Raw genomic sequence first — 13,385 nt, 5'->3', positions numbered from 1 at the left:
CAGTTCCCTGATCTCCAAACTTTAACCTCTTGTTTTAATTGTTTTCATTGCTGTTTTAATTTATGTGCTGGTTTAATGGGCTTGTTTGTTGTACATTTTAATTATGGATGTTTAAATAGGAATACTTAGCTCCACCAACCTGGGCTAGCTAGGGACCACCTGCCCCAAATCCAGCACCAAATTTCCAGAAAGTACAAAGAAAACACCTTTCCACACTCTTTATTCCTAGATTAAATGTAATGGTATACAATTTTTAATTATCACTGACTTAGGAGGGGATTTCTTTTTTGCATAAAACAAGCAAAACAGAAAAAAAAACAGGTTTAAAGCCATCTTGCTTCAGGGTTTGAAGCTGTTACATACAACATTACTATACATATGTACATTACAAGTATATTATATATAAATATAATATATATAATCTTGTAACCACAATAAATATTAGGAAGGGTTTTTATTTTTATTTTAGGCACACAGCTTAGAAAAATGCAGAATCTGCACAATCTTTTAAGAGTCTTGGAGCGACTCAGTCTTACATAATTTTCACACTGAAAAAACCAAATATAGTATGTAAAATACAGCCACATCATATGCAGTTCCCCAGAGTGTGAGGAATTTTGTGTTTCCAGCATCATTATACTTGGTTTTCTAATACTATTGCTCTATACAGCTATTACATGTAAGAAAATAATCTGCAGGGTTTAAAATTTGTTTGTTTTGCTTTTCTTTACTCAGCTAATAGCCTAAGGAATTGCGAGTGCTTAAAAAAAGTACAGGATATCTACAAAACGTATGTACAAATAAGTGCAGTCAATACAGAATTGGCGAACTCTTTGGAGCTAATTTTTTCTTCCAATACTGGGGGAGTTAACTTGCAGGAACAAAGAAGGAAATTCCAGTTACAGCAGTAGAGAAATATGAATTCACTTAAAAAATTGTTACAAACTGAGGTAACACCTGTACTTTAAAGATAGAAAACTTTCAAATTAAATGCAAAAATAATTCTTTAAAAAATTGGCAATCCTGGCAAGGCTATGCCATCACTGACTGATATTTTTATGTGCATTCCCTTCAGTACAAATGGAAACCAGAAAAAATCAAGCCAAAGGGAATTGTCAAGCTGTTTGTTTGTACCACATGTCAGGATGTTTTTAAGCACAGAGTCATGGGGCACCTGAGATTGCACTCTGGTAAGTGAGGCTGACCACTTCTCTTAAGAGAAACAAATGTTCCAAAAACAGAGGCATCAACACTGCATTGCAGCTACAAGTCAGACTCTGGCATATCCGACATGTTTGCCATTATGTAACCGATACCATAGCGGCCATTGGGGGCAGTGTCCACAGTTGGAGAACCAGTCTGTTTCCGGTATATGTTTTTGCCAAAATTTGGAGACGGCACCTCGCTTGGACTCTTGCCATGAATCAGGCTGGTGTCATCTCCCTCGAGATTCACAGGCTCCTTTATAATACGCCCCCTTTTGTAGGAAACCGCTGCCAAACTGCCAGAGCTATCGTCGATAAGGTTGCAGCGGCGAATCAGGTAGACTACCGGGACAGGGAGCATTGCAAAAACAATCAAGGACACACAGACTATCAGCCCCCAGGTTGGGTAGTTTTGAAATTCCTCGGTCGCCTGCATAGACCAAGAAAAAATTCAGAAAGATCATTTGCACATCTGCCTTCCTTAAGCCTAGGCTTGTACTGCTCTCTCAGAAACCTTTCTTTTTTAAGTTGTTTCATTAATTCCTCCCCAAATTGTAAGTGCAGAAATAGAGGTGTTTCCAAAATTCTCCTTATCCAAATTTCTCCCTGGTTTTTTGGAATTCCAAAATTCCCCTGTCGTCCCCCCCCCCCCCCGCAAAGTACTATTGATGCATTAAGAATCTTCTGTTCTTCTTCTTGTTTATGTTGCAAACTGTGTGCAGTTGTGAACTATGTGCCCACAGTCTGCCACACAGCTCCTTCCATTAATACAGGCCTTTTACATCCTCCACATCACCAATGCACATATATGAGCATTAATAAAACACTTAAAAGACAACCTTCATGCAATTGTAGGGTAATTAGATCAAGTCCCTTTTTGTGCCATATAGCCTTGTATGTAACAATTCATCTGACCGCCATTGGCAACAAGGGATTCATGCAGGCAAGTGAGGAAGCTGATAGAGCAGGTGGATGCCCCCTTCTAGATCATTCTGTCATTCTTTTGCAAGTCCTCTTGGTTTCTATGCCAGTAGCGGACGAAGATAAGTCTCTACCTTCACAACAAGCATTAAAACACAGTAAGCTAGTAGAGGAAGAATGGATCACTCCATCTCTCTCACACAAGTCTGTTTTCCAGACTGTTAAGATCTCCTGTTCTATGTTTCCATGCTGGCTACAGAGGAGGAGAAACGTCCCCTTCTCAACAGCTACTATAAAAATACAGGCTATTAATCTGTCTGCAGAGTTTATTTTATTTTTGTAGGGTTATTTACAAGGTTGCTGCAGTGATCTAGCAGCACTGTGCACTTTGTGTGCATTTATAAAATACAATGCAAAAAGAATCTATGTGGTCATATATGCACTCTATATGCCTAAAACTTACAGTCATTGATGATGCATGTTTCTTTTTAAAAATCATCACTCACCTTATCTTCAATCCATGCATTGTAACCAGGGGGACTTAATATCATTTGGACAATGCTAGCTACCAGCAAAGATAACAAAACAATTGGGGAGATATATTTCCATGTATAGTAATAGTACGGATTTGGTGAAAAGCCAAGCATATCCTTTAGGTCTTCCATGAATCTGGAGTGGGAGAGGCAGTGGAGAAAAAAGAACATCATTAGCTCAAGTGGGCTGCTGCTAATGTATGGTTTTGTGATGCTCATAATTGCCAACAATGTTAGCTATATGAACAACTCAAGATGTGCACTTACTTGTCTATCCCGTAAACATAAGACATGGCAATATTCTCCAAAATGACGACAATAAGCAAAGGCAATGTGGCTGAATAGTCATCAAACATAGTTACAAAGTAATTACCAGACCGCTGTACAAATATTAAGCCAATGCAAAAGGCCAGAAGACAGCAGACAACTGCAATAAAGCACAGAAGTAAGATAAGGGAAGAGATATCAAACATCCATTCATATTCTTGATATATTCTAGATACAGTGCTTCTCTGATTATTATTATTTTTTGGGGTTAGTGGATACAGTATCTTTTCTTCTTGCACGGAAGAGGCTATTGTAAAGTAAGGGAATACAAGGGGATTGTTCTCTCATTTCTTCCCTACCCTTCACCTCCAGATGTGGTGAGACTGAGAATGGACTTGAGCCTTTCCCCACTCTGACCCTCACACCCCTCAAAATGCTAGAAGTGAACACCTGACATGGGAGATTTCATGATTAAGTGAATGTGGTACCTCCTCTAACTGTAAAAATGATTGTGCTCAACTTGGGCATGGGTTGGGTTTAATTTGGATCTGCCTTTATATATATATTTATGGATGAGCATTTTAGGTTCCTATTTTATTCTTGCTCTTATGCTTGGTTTCATGTTGTATGAAGAGACACAAATACTGTAACTACAGGGTGAGTCTTTTAAAAGAGGCCCTGTGGAACATGTGTACTCTGTATCCACTGGGCCTCTTTTAAAGGACTTGCCCTGTATAAATAAGTACAACAAACAAGCAAACAAATGTAGAGATAGTGGTTTCAGTATCCAGAATTGTGAAGAGAGGTTCTCCTGCATTCAGAAACAAAACAAACTACTGTATCTCCTAGCTGCCAAGTCAGACCATTGGTCCATCGAGTTCAATATTGTGTACAAAGGTTGGCAGTGACTCTACAGGGTTCCAGACCAGGGGCATGCCTAGCCCTCCCTGGAGGTGCTGGGGTTTGAACCCAGGACTTTATGCAATGCAAAACAATTGCCTTACCATTGAAATATGACTCTTCAGCTAAATAGTACAGGAATGGATGAATGGTAATCAGAACAGGAGAAAATAGCACTCTGCTTTGAAAAAGAAAGATTTCAGGCTTCTGTACTAAATTGTCTCCTTGAATGATATATCCATGTTTCCTTTACCCTTTACCATGTTTCTGAACAAACCACTGTCAAATATATGAGTTCAGAGTATGTGGCTCACTTGTCACTCTTTTTAATATAGGAACCCCTAATATAATTAGGTCTCGTTTCTTTTTATTTGTGAAGAATTATGGCTGCAAAATTTTGGCAACTTGTTTTGTGTTGGTAGAAATGGAATTTTCTGCCACCATGTCTCCAAGCGGATCATTTTGATTGTTAACATTTCCTAGAATGAAGTAGAACTGAAGAAAAGAAATCCGTAACAACTCACCAGTCAGAATTTCTTTTCTCACTTTGAAAGTATCAACTATTGGTGTCGTGATGCCTTCAATGGTTCCAAACATGCTGCCGAGCCCCAGATTAACCAGCATAAGGAAGAACATCACTGACCAGAAAGGAGAAGCAGGAAAGTGGGTCATGGCTTCTGTAAAGGCAATGAAAGCTAGACCAGTTCCTTGAACAGCCTGCCAAGGAGAAAGCCAAAGCATTAAACCTGGGTGGCAAAACAGGGGCAAATCAAGTCAAAATATTGTATAAGGTGGGCAAAATCAATGAAGAGAGAAGGAGGAGGAAAGAGGGAGCAGAACAATGGAGTCAGAAAAGCTATTAGCTATTAGGAAGTGGAAAATATATATAAATATCAAAATTGTCCTGCAGTCAATAAGGATTATAATAAGGATTATAATAAGGATTATTAAAACAGCCCTACAGAGGCAATTGGATGAACATAAATTGACGCTTGCTATGACTGAACTTAAAGAAAAACAGACGAATTTGAAGATTAGAGCCCACCTTTGGTGGACATGCCCAAGGATTAAGACACTCTGGGAGATGATTCACAACAAAATGAAAAAGGAATTTAAATATACCCTTTCGAAGAAACCAGAGGCCTTTCTCCTGGGCATGGTCGGCCAATTGGTGTTAAAGAAGGATAGAATTTGTCTCATGTATGCAACAATAGCAGCAAGAATACTCATTGTGAAGTACTGGAAGACACAAGATTTATCCATTCGGGAAGAATGGCAGATGAAGTTGATGGACTATATGGAATTGGCGGAAACGACTGGCAGAAATACGAGACCAGGGAGAAGAGTTGGTGGAAGAAGACTGGAAAAAGTTTAAGACTTTTTATAGAAATACTGTAAAAATAATGAATGTTAGAAAAATGTTGGAATGAAATTATATGGCTTTAGTAGAAATGCTATAAGGAATTAAGTATAAATAGATTAATAGTGTATTAAAGGGAAAAATAAGGCTAGACTATGTTAAGATAATTATAGGATGGAAAACAGAGGAAGATGGAAAGGAATTGCTGAAATAATTTATAGAAGTGGGAAACAAAAAGGGAGGTGTGAGGAGGTCGTGGAAATAAGGGAATGAAAGATAAGACATTGAAACTGTTTTGTATTTGAAATGGTTTGTGTTTTTCTTTGTCAGTTTTATGTTTTTCTTTTTTGGTTTTTTTTGTTCTTTCTTTTTCTGTCTTTCTGCTTTGTTGTCTTTAAACGGTTGAAAATTAATAAATATTATTTTTTTAAAAAAATAAGGATTATTAAAACAGTCTGTAATCTTTGCATCAAAGATGGAAGTATCACTCTCACCTTGTCAAGTTCATCTTCAATCTGGCAAGGCTTTAGACCAAGGGGAAACTCTTCTTCTTTGACCTTCTGGATTATATCATAAACCAAATTATAATCTTCTGCTGTGATGCTAGATAAATTAATATGATGAGGTATAATAGCCTTGCTCAGATTGCCGACATTCAAAAGATTGACAATCTTCTCGGAATTTCTGCAAAACACAAGGGAATATAGGCATACACACCATCAGTCCAAAGAATTGCTGTGGGAATTCCTAAGTGAAATATACTATAAAAATGGATAAGGAAATGAATATTCATACTGGATAATGCATTTCTCATTTATGATATTTGCTTTGAAGCCCAGAACAGCAAACACCACCAAAGTTGCCAGCACAGAAGTGAAAAAATTGATGAAGGACACCAGAACAGCATCGAAATGGCAGTTGTTGTCTCTCTTGTTGTAGCTTGAAAAGGCAATGACTCCACCAAATCCAAGCCCTAAGGCAAAGAACACCTGAGTAGCAGCTTCTCTCCAGACCTTGGGCTCCAGCATTATTTCAAGCTGTTTGAAATTAGACACAATACATGTCAGCTACAAAATACAGCATTTCTCCTAAATGGAGAGGCAACAAATAATCCAGGAAGAAAACCCCCAGCACCCTAATTTTTACACTCAAACGTTCAATCCACAAACTGAATTTGCATTCTGTACATTGTCTCATTCTTTTGCATTGCAGGTTGGTCAAAATGCATCACAAGAAATACATCAACCAAAAATCAATATATTTGCTAATCACACACACTTTAAAAACAGCTTTCATCAATGTCAGTCAACAAGGGTTTTGTGCAGCTGTGTTTATAAGCAGCAAAAAAAATTTAGACACTAATGCATTATTATTATTTCTATGTTGTTAATTGAATAGTGTGCAAAATATCGTCGCTGCCAAAACAACAGGCAAACTATCATTCCAGGAGCTGTTTTCCAAGCATTACTGGAATTTTATTGTTTTGGTTTACTGTACTGGTGTTTGACTGTAAATTGCCATGTGATCATAACTGATGAAGGGTGGTTTAGAAATTGCACATGTAAATACAATAAATAAATAATGAAACTAGGACAGCTAATGTTGATGTGAGTATGTGAGATTTCTCCTATGAAGATCAAAGCAACTGAACAAATTTTTAGCAAGATAAAGAATGAAGGTGAATTTTTAGATATATTTTAGATGTCATTAGAATTACTATAATGCAGTACTATGCACTCCTGCTTGGAAGAAAGTATTACTGAGTTTAATAGGTTTTCCTTCTAGATAAGCCTTCTAATAGTAAATAGAGAGTCACAAAACAAACTATTGTTCCATTATTTACATCTCTATTAGGCATTATGATTTCTATTAAAAGCAAATGTTTCAGCATTACAAAACTTTCTAAATAATCTCCTAAATCTTTTCCACAGGTAAAAGGAGATTTTTCTGTACTATAAAGTATAATTAAAAACATTTAGACAGGAAACTTTCTCCATAGAAACACTACACAGTGCCACAGGTGAGGCAAATCATCACCGTACAGTTATGGCAAAGTTTGCTCACTAGATGGTGCTAAATATACATACTTCATTCTGTTTGAATTTCCACCGGAGGTTAACTGGGATGTCATCCTTCTACATGCCCACTGCTTTGAAGAAATCTAACTAAGGCTTGGGGAATTCTACATGTAATTGGAAAAGTTCTCCCTAGCAATTTTGCCCTAAATGCATGTTAAGTAATTTTCACTGATTTCAGGGGAACCTACCTATCAAGCCTTATAACCCCATCATTTAATAGATAGAAATGGAGATTTGAGGGTGCCATCCTACGTACAATTACCTTCATAAGCACACTCACTTGGAAGCAAATGAGAATTACTTCTGAGTGAACATGTGCAGAATTTTGGTGGATTTGGTTCAATGGGAATGCATAAGCTTTGCATGGGGGGGGGGCTCAATTCAATCCCTGCCATCCCTGGGTAGGGCTGGGCAAGATATCTGATACCCTGGACAGCAGGTGCCAGTCAGAGTAGATGACATTAACTCTAGATGGACCAATAGTTTCACAGTTAGGATTAATGTTTGTGTTTACAGTGAAGTCCTGTCTACGTCTACTGCAATTGTGTTTAATGGAATTTGGTCCTAGGTAAATGTGATGAGGGGACACGGGTGGTGCTGTGGTCTAAACCAATGAGCCTAGGGCTTGCCGATTGGAAGGTTGGCAGTTCAAATCCCCGCGACGGGGTGAGCTCCCATTGCTCGGTCCCAGATCCTGCCAACCTAGCAGTTTGAAAGCATGTCAAAGTGCAAGTAGATAAATAGGTACCACTCCAACGGGAAGGTAAACGGCATTTCCATGTGCTGCTCTGGTTTTGCCAGAAGTAGTTTAGTCATGCTGGCCACATGACCTGGAAAACTGTCTGTGGACAAATGTCGGCTCCCTCAGCCTAAAAGCAAGATGAGCGCCACAACCTCAGAGTCATTTGCGACTGGACTTAAGGGTCAGAGGTCCTTTACCTTTACCTTTTAATGCGATGAGAAGCAAGTTTAGGGCAGTATGACCAGTTCTAAGAGATGCCTCAGTGCACTACAACTATGATGTAGTGAACTGAGCAAAATGGAAGGCGAGAGGCAGGGGAGGCACCAAATTTTGGCTTCTGATTTTGCCCCTGATGTGACTAGCCTGCGTTGAGATGACTTCAAGTAACCTGGCATTACAAAATGTCCAGGAAGCCCCTCTAGGAAGATGTCTCAGCTTAAAGCAGTGGATATTTGAAGAAGATCCTGAGGACCAGATTTCCCTGCCCTTGCTGGCCACTGAGCCAGAGGATTAGTTTCATTCTTGTCTCTTCACCTTCTGGCCATGCCAAGGCCTACAAGCTCACCCTTGGGACATGAGAAGGAGGTGGCCCACTGCGTCTATCTTCTTTTACTTTTCCAGAAGGTAAAAGCCTAGCTACATGTGACATAGCTGCTATGATTGGCAGAGATATTGTGCACACACAAAAATACCAAGCATGGAGGAGTTGCTGCACACAGAGTTTAGAGGAATGGTTTAAACCTTCCCTCCCTATCTAGAGCCCTCATGAAATCCTCCTGCCTCCTATGCAATTAAAATTAGGGAGGGGCTCCCATTATCACTATAGGCTTAAATATCCCCTCCCAGCAATCTTGATACACCATGCTTGTTATTGTTATTACCACTAATCACATCTTTAATGTCACATGTAGTTAGGCCCCAGGTTTCTGGGCCCTGGGGCAGAGGAATGGAAGGGGTGGTGATAGAGGCTGCTTTGCAAGTGCTCACCAAGGTTTTTTTGTTTTCTTTCTTTCTTTTGCAAACTTTTGTTTGCTTGACCCTTGTGGGGGCAAGCAGCAAAATGTCAGAAACATTCTTTCTTTCTCTCCTTCTTGAAGACAATGGAGAGGTAAAACGAAGAGAGGGAGAAGGAGCTACCTTGAACTCCTTGGTGGAAAGGTGGGATCTAAATGTAATCATAAGAAACTAGAAGGAAAAGCAGCATTTTGTCAAGGAAGCAGTTTACCCAATGGATTTTGCAATCGGCTCTGTCTGCCAAAAGACCATTACTTCTCTGTAAACCTGTCCACACAAAACTACTTGTTTAAGGTGTGCACAGAAAATGTGAAAGAAAAGAATTCTTATATACTGTCAGGGGTTCCCATCTACAGAGGGATTAGCAAGATCTCAGTTCAATCCAGCTGCGGCTTGAGACTTCCCGTGTGACTTTTCCTAAATCTCTTAATCATTCTCTGGCTTAGTTTTTCATCATTAAGAAATGAGTAATGCTCCCAGTCTTCTACCTACCTAGAGGGAAGGGAGTGTCTTTTTAACAGACACTTGTGGCTACTTTGTATGAATGATCTTGACTAAGGACTTGTGAGTTTTCCACAACAGAAACTAGAAGATAGTGAGTAAAACCAACCATTTGAACACACAAGTAGATTTTATAACTTCCCAACAGGACAAGATTTCCAGTGCAACCTCATTCATGTCTGCTCAAAGTAAGCTCCACTGTGTTCAATGGGCCTTATTCCCAGATTACAGGTGGGGAACCTGTGACCCTCGAGTTTGTTGGGCACATATTAGCCCCAGCCAGCATGACCAATGCTCAGGAATGAGGAAGACTGTAGGCCAGCAACATCTGGAGGGCTACAGGTGCCCTGCTCTAGAGTCTTGCCATCATTTTATCACGCAGTCCTCTTCTGGACTGTGGAAGTGGAATGGTCTCCCTAGAGAGGTTGTGGACTCGTCCTCCTTGGAGGTTTTTAAGCAGAGGTTGGATGGCCATCTGCCATGGATACTTTAGATGAGATTCCTGCATTACAGAGGGTTGGAGTAGATGATCCTTGGGGTCCCTTCCAATTCTATGATCCTACCTGATGCTTTCACATTAACCCACTTTGTTACAGGACAGAGAACACGTAAGCCTTTGCATATGCAGGGGTGTGCACACGTAGGTGAATAAGCACGAAACTGAGTTGTGAGGCACATGTGGCTTCTAAACAGTGCAACTGAAAATCCTTTCTTCAATAAATACAGTAAATTAAGAGAAAATGTTTCTAGAATGTATGTAATGTGGGAGCATAACTTGACCTTTGGCAAAGTCAATGAGATTGTTGTTTGAGTGGATTTTGACACGCTAAACCTGTTTCATGAATGATGCAGGAAGCCTCCATATTCTAAACTAAATATGAAACCACTCACGCTATGATCAGGGGAGTTCAGTCAGTCATTGGCCACGAGGTGAACATGGCCAAGTCACTACCTTTCAGCCTACCTCACAGGATTGTTATGAGGATAAAATGGTATAGGGAGCAGATCCATGAATGCTACCTTGAACTTCTTGGGTATTGAAATATAATAAATAAAAGATTACATCCTTATTGGCCAAGATGAGGTGGGGCAGCCGTTGTGGAGAGTGAAATTATGAGATGGACGCTGAGAAAAGGAAGAATTGTTGGGTGGGAATTTTCCAAGAGGGTACTACATGGAGGCAGAGGCTTTGTGTTTTATGGGTCATGCTGTGGGTCACTTTTGATATGCCCCTCTTAGAATCTTTGTCCAGCCCTAGCACAAGAAGCACTTTGTACCAGAGGTGAATGACTATGCCTGGCATAAGCAACTGTCTGTAGAATCATATTCAAGACTGTTGAATGTTGAATTAGTTACCCCATGCTACCCTACTATGTAATCCCAATCAGATTGACTGGATATGTTTATAGAAGAAGTGGAGGTTATAATCTGAAGTAGGTTTCCTACACACACACACACACACACACACACACACACACACACGAAGCAGCTTTCCCGTTGTGTGATCCTGTACCACTGGAATGAGTGTGAATCAAGTCACTGTGCAGACAGTGCTAACTGGGTAGAAAAGTCCCTATTCCCTGTGGGCTGAGACTTTGGCAGTGTAGACATTACCATCTTAAAGCACAACTAGGCCGTTCCTTTTCTCAATTCAGATCTAAACTCTTAAGTGGGGAATGCATCAAAATGCAGTACCTCATTTATTTATTTTTTTAAAAAGGACAATATAACAGGATAGATATAGATTGTGGCTAACATCACATGTACACTGCTTCCCAAACCAGTGATGGGAGTGTATTTGATGCAGAGTAAATGGTAGTGTGTACACAGCCTTGGTTTGAATAGTGTAAAAAGGATGAGATTTTTATTTAATTTTTTGTTAATGGAGCTTATGTTGTACAGCAGATACACACCAACTCAGTTGACTTCTTCCACCTAACTGCAATATAATCTGATCTTGAAACAAGAGTTCATGCAAACTATTCAGGCATGAAACGAATGTCAAAAGCAATCAAACATAATAGGCAGAAACCAAGTACATACCTTAGGTGTAAACATGTGACGAATGCCATCCAGTGATCCATTTAAGAGCAGCCCTCTGATTAGAAAGCATATAAGTACCACATAAGGGAAAAGGGAGCTAAAGTACATTATCTGAAAAATACGAAAGGAATGTTAAAATAAAACCCATTAATGGCCCTTGTCTTCCACAGTCTAACCACATCCGCAGTGCATTCAGAAACCTAAGGTCATCTGACATTCCCAAAGCTCGTCATGGCATTGTGTGCTTGCTTCAGAGATCTGAAGAATTGCAGAATTATAGCTTGCTCTTGTTTATCAGAAGAAACAAATCATGTGAAGTAAGAAATATTTTGAAACACTTTGAAGTATACCGTGCCATTTGCGGTGCTATTAAGAAAGGGACTTCAACGTGAAAGGATATGAATGCATTTTAGTGATTTGGCCATGTATTTGACCAATGCATTATTTGCAACAACTCCTTGTTTTCTGACCAAGGCTCCAACTTTATTCAAATACTCAACAGGAAAAGGAGGATCCTTGCGTTGTATTCAGCACATCAACATACATGTAAAGCACAATTTGCATATTGGGAGTGAACACCAGGAATGTGCCCCTTGACCCCTTTTCCTTCCCATTCCTCCCTTTCTAGAGTTGTTTCATGCTAGATGGATAACAACCAGGGCTAAAATAAACCATTGCTCCCTGAGGGGTTGGAATCATGGTTCAAAGTGGGACATTGTAGTTATGAGGGAACAATGTTTGCATTTTACTATGGTTTACTTCAGTGAACATGTAAATTGTAGTGACAGTTAATACAAGGAAGGGAAAGGAAATTGTTGCTGAGATGGGAAAGCAATACACATCCAAAGGGTGGCACACAAGAGCCTCTGGGTTAAAGCTAAGGCCACATCCACACCATACATTTAAAACACTATTATAACATTTTAACAGTAATGGGTTCCCCCTAAGAATCCTGGGAATGGTAGCTTGTTAAGGATGCTGATAATTGTAAGGAGAAGAAGGAAGAAACTTGATATTATAATCACCACCTGGTAAAAAAAGATATTTAAAAAGTCTTATCATCATCATCATAAAACAACAACAACAATTTTGTACTGGCTATATTTTAGTTAAGAAAATAAAATAATAACAGTCATAATAGGAAACCATTTCTGTACCAGAAGTTATATTGCTGCTGAAATAAGAGTTTAGCAACTGTTCCACCACAATCTCTTATATAAACTAATAATCTGGGAAGATGAAATTGAGAAGCTGAATTTGTAGGGATGTGCAATAGTATACATCCCCACATGGGGATTTAGTCCCATGAAAGTTAGATTGCATTGTACAGTCACGAGTCTTGGATCTAATGGAATAATCTGTGAGGGACTCATAATGTGTAAGTTCCACTAAAAATGAAGCTTGTGAAAGAGAATTTCCCAGTGAATTGTGCTTATCTGAAGCACCCTGTGAATAATAATAACAATAATCTGCTTTTATTTGCCACTAGTTTTATTATACCACATTCTGGCATGACTCAGTCCTCTAGCCCTAAGGGAAGGTGGCCATGACAAGAGTTCCCATGTGAGTATTTTCACCCAACTCATTCTGTGAAGACATCACTCATTTGACTGGTGAGTCAGGACCACTTGCAGAAAGAAGAATCAGGGCAGGGTATGTATGACTTCCTTGGCAAACTCCTATCTTCAATCTGGGACATGTCACAGCAAAAGTACATCAAAGAAAGGATAGTATCTGCACATTCCATAAAGAGCACCCCTCCCCTGCATCTCCTATTGCAATAGAAACCCCCCAAAAAAGCCAATCCTTTAAGTAAACTGT

The 13,385-nt window shown here is 39.4% G+C and overlaps 1 protein-coding gene across 3 annotated transcripts in view; it reads right to left on the bottom strand.

Annotated features, from left to right (window-relative positions):
- Positions 1-203: 203 nt before the first annotated feature.
- The window catches only part of SLC6A15 (solute carrier family 6 member 15), a 39,978-nt gene continuing 26,796 nt past the window's right edge, over positions 204-13,385 (bottom strand). For all 3 annotated transcript variants that reach the window (XM_080971475.1, XM_080971476.1, XM_080971477.1), the window contains exons 6-12: positions 11,565-11,675; positions 5,982-6,223; positions 5,681-5,870; positions 4,351-4,543; positions 2,927-3,086; positions 2,633-2,795; positions 204-1,635 (exon numbers count right to left, since the gene is read on the bottom strand). In XM_080971475.1, the coding sequence (XP_080827601.1) occupies positions 1,264-1,635; positions 2,633-2,795; positions 2,927-3,086; positions 4,351-4,543; positions 5,681-5,870; positions 5,982-6,223; positions 11,565-11,675 (1,431 nt within the window). In that variant the 3' untranslated portion in view covers positions 204-1,263. The remainder of the gene's footprint in view (positions 1,636-2,632; positions 2,796-2,926; positions 3,087-4,350; positions 4,544-5,680; positions 5,871-5,981; positions 6,224-11,564; positions 11,676-13,385) is intronic.

This window comes from Podarcis pityusensis (genome assembly GCF_964106645.2).
Source record: "Podarcis pityusensis genome assembly, chromosome: 10".
Taxonomy (NCBI): domain Eukaryota; kingdom Metazoa; phylum Chordata; class Lepidosauria; order Squamata; family Lacertidae; genus Podarcis; species Podarcis pityusensis.
Note: the sequence above shows the minus strand (reverse complement) of the source record. Positions and strands in the feature narration are given on the sequence as shown.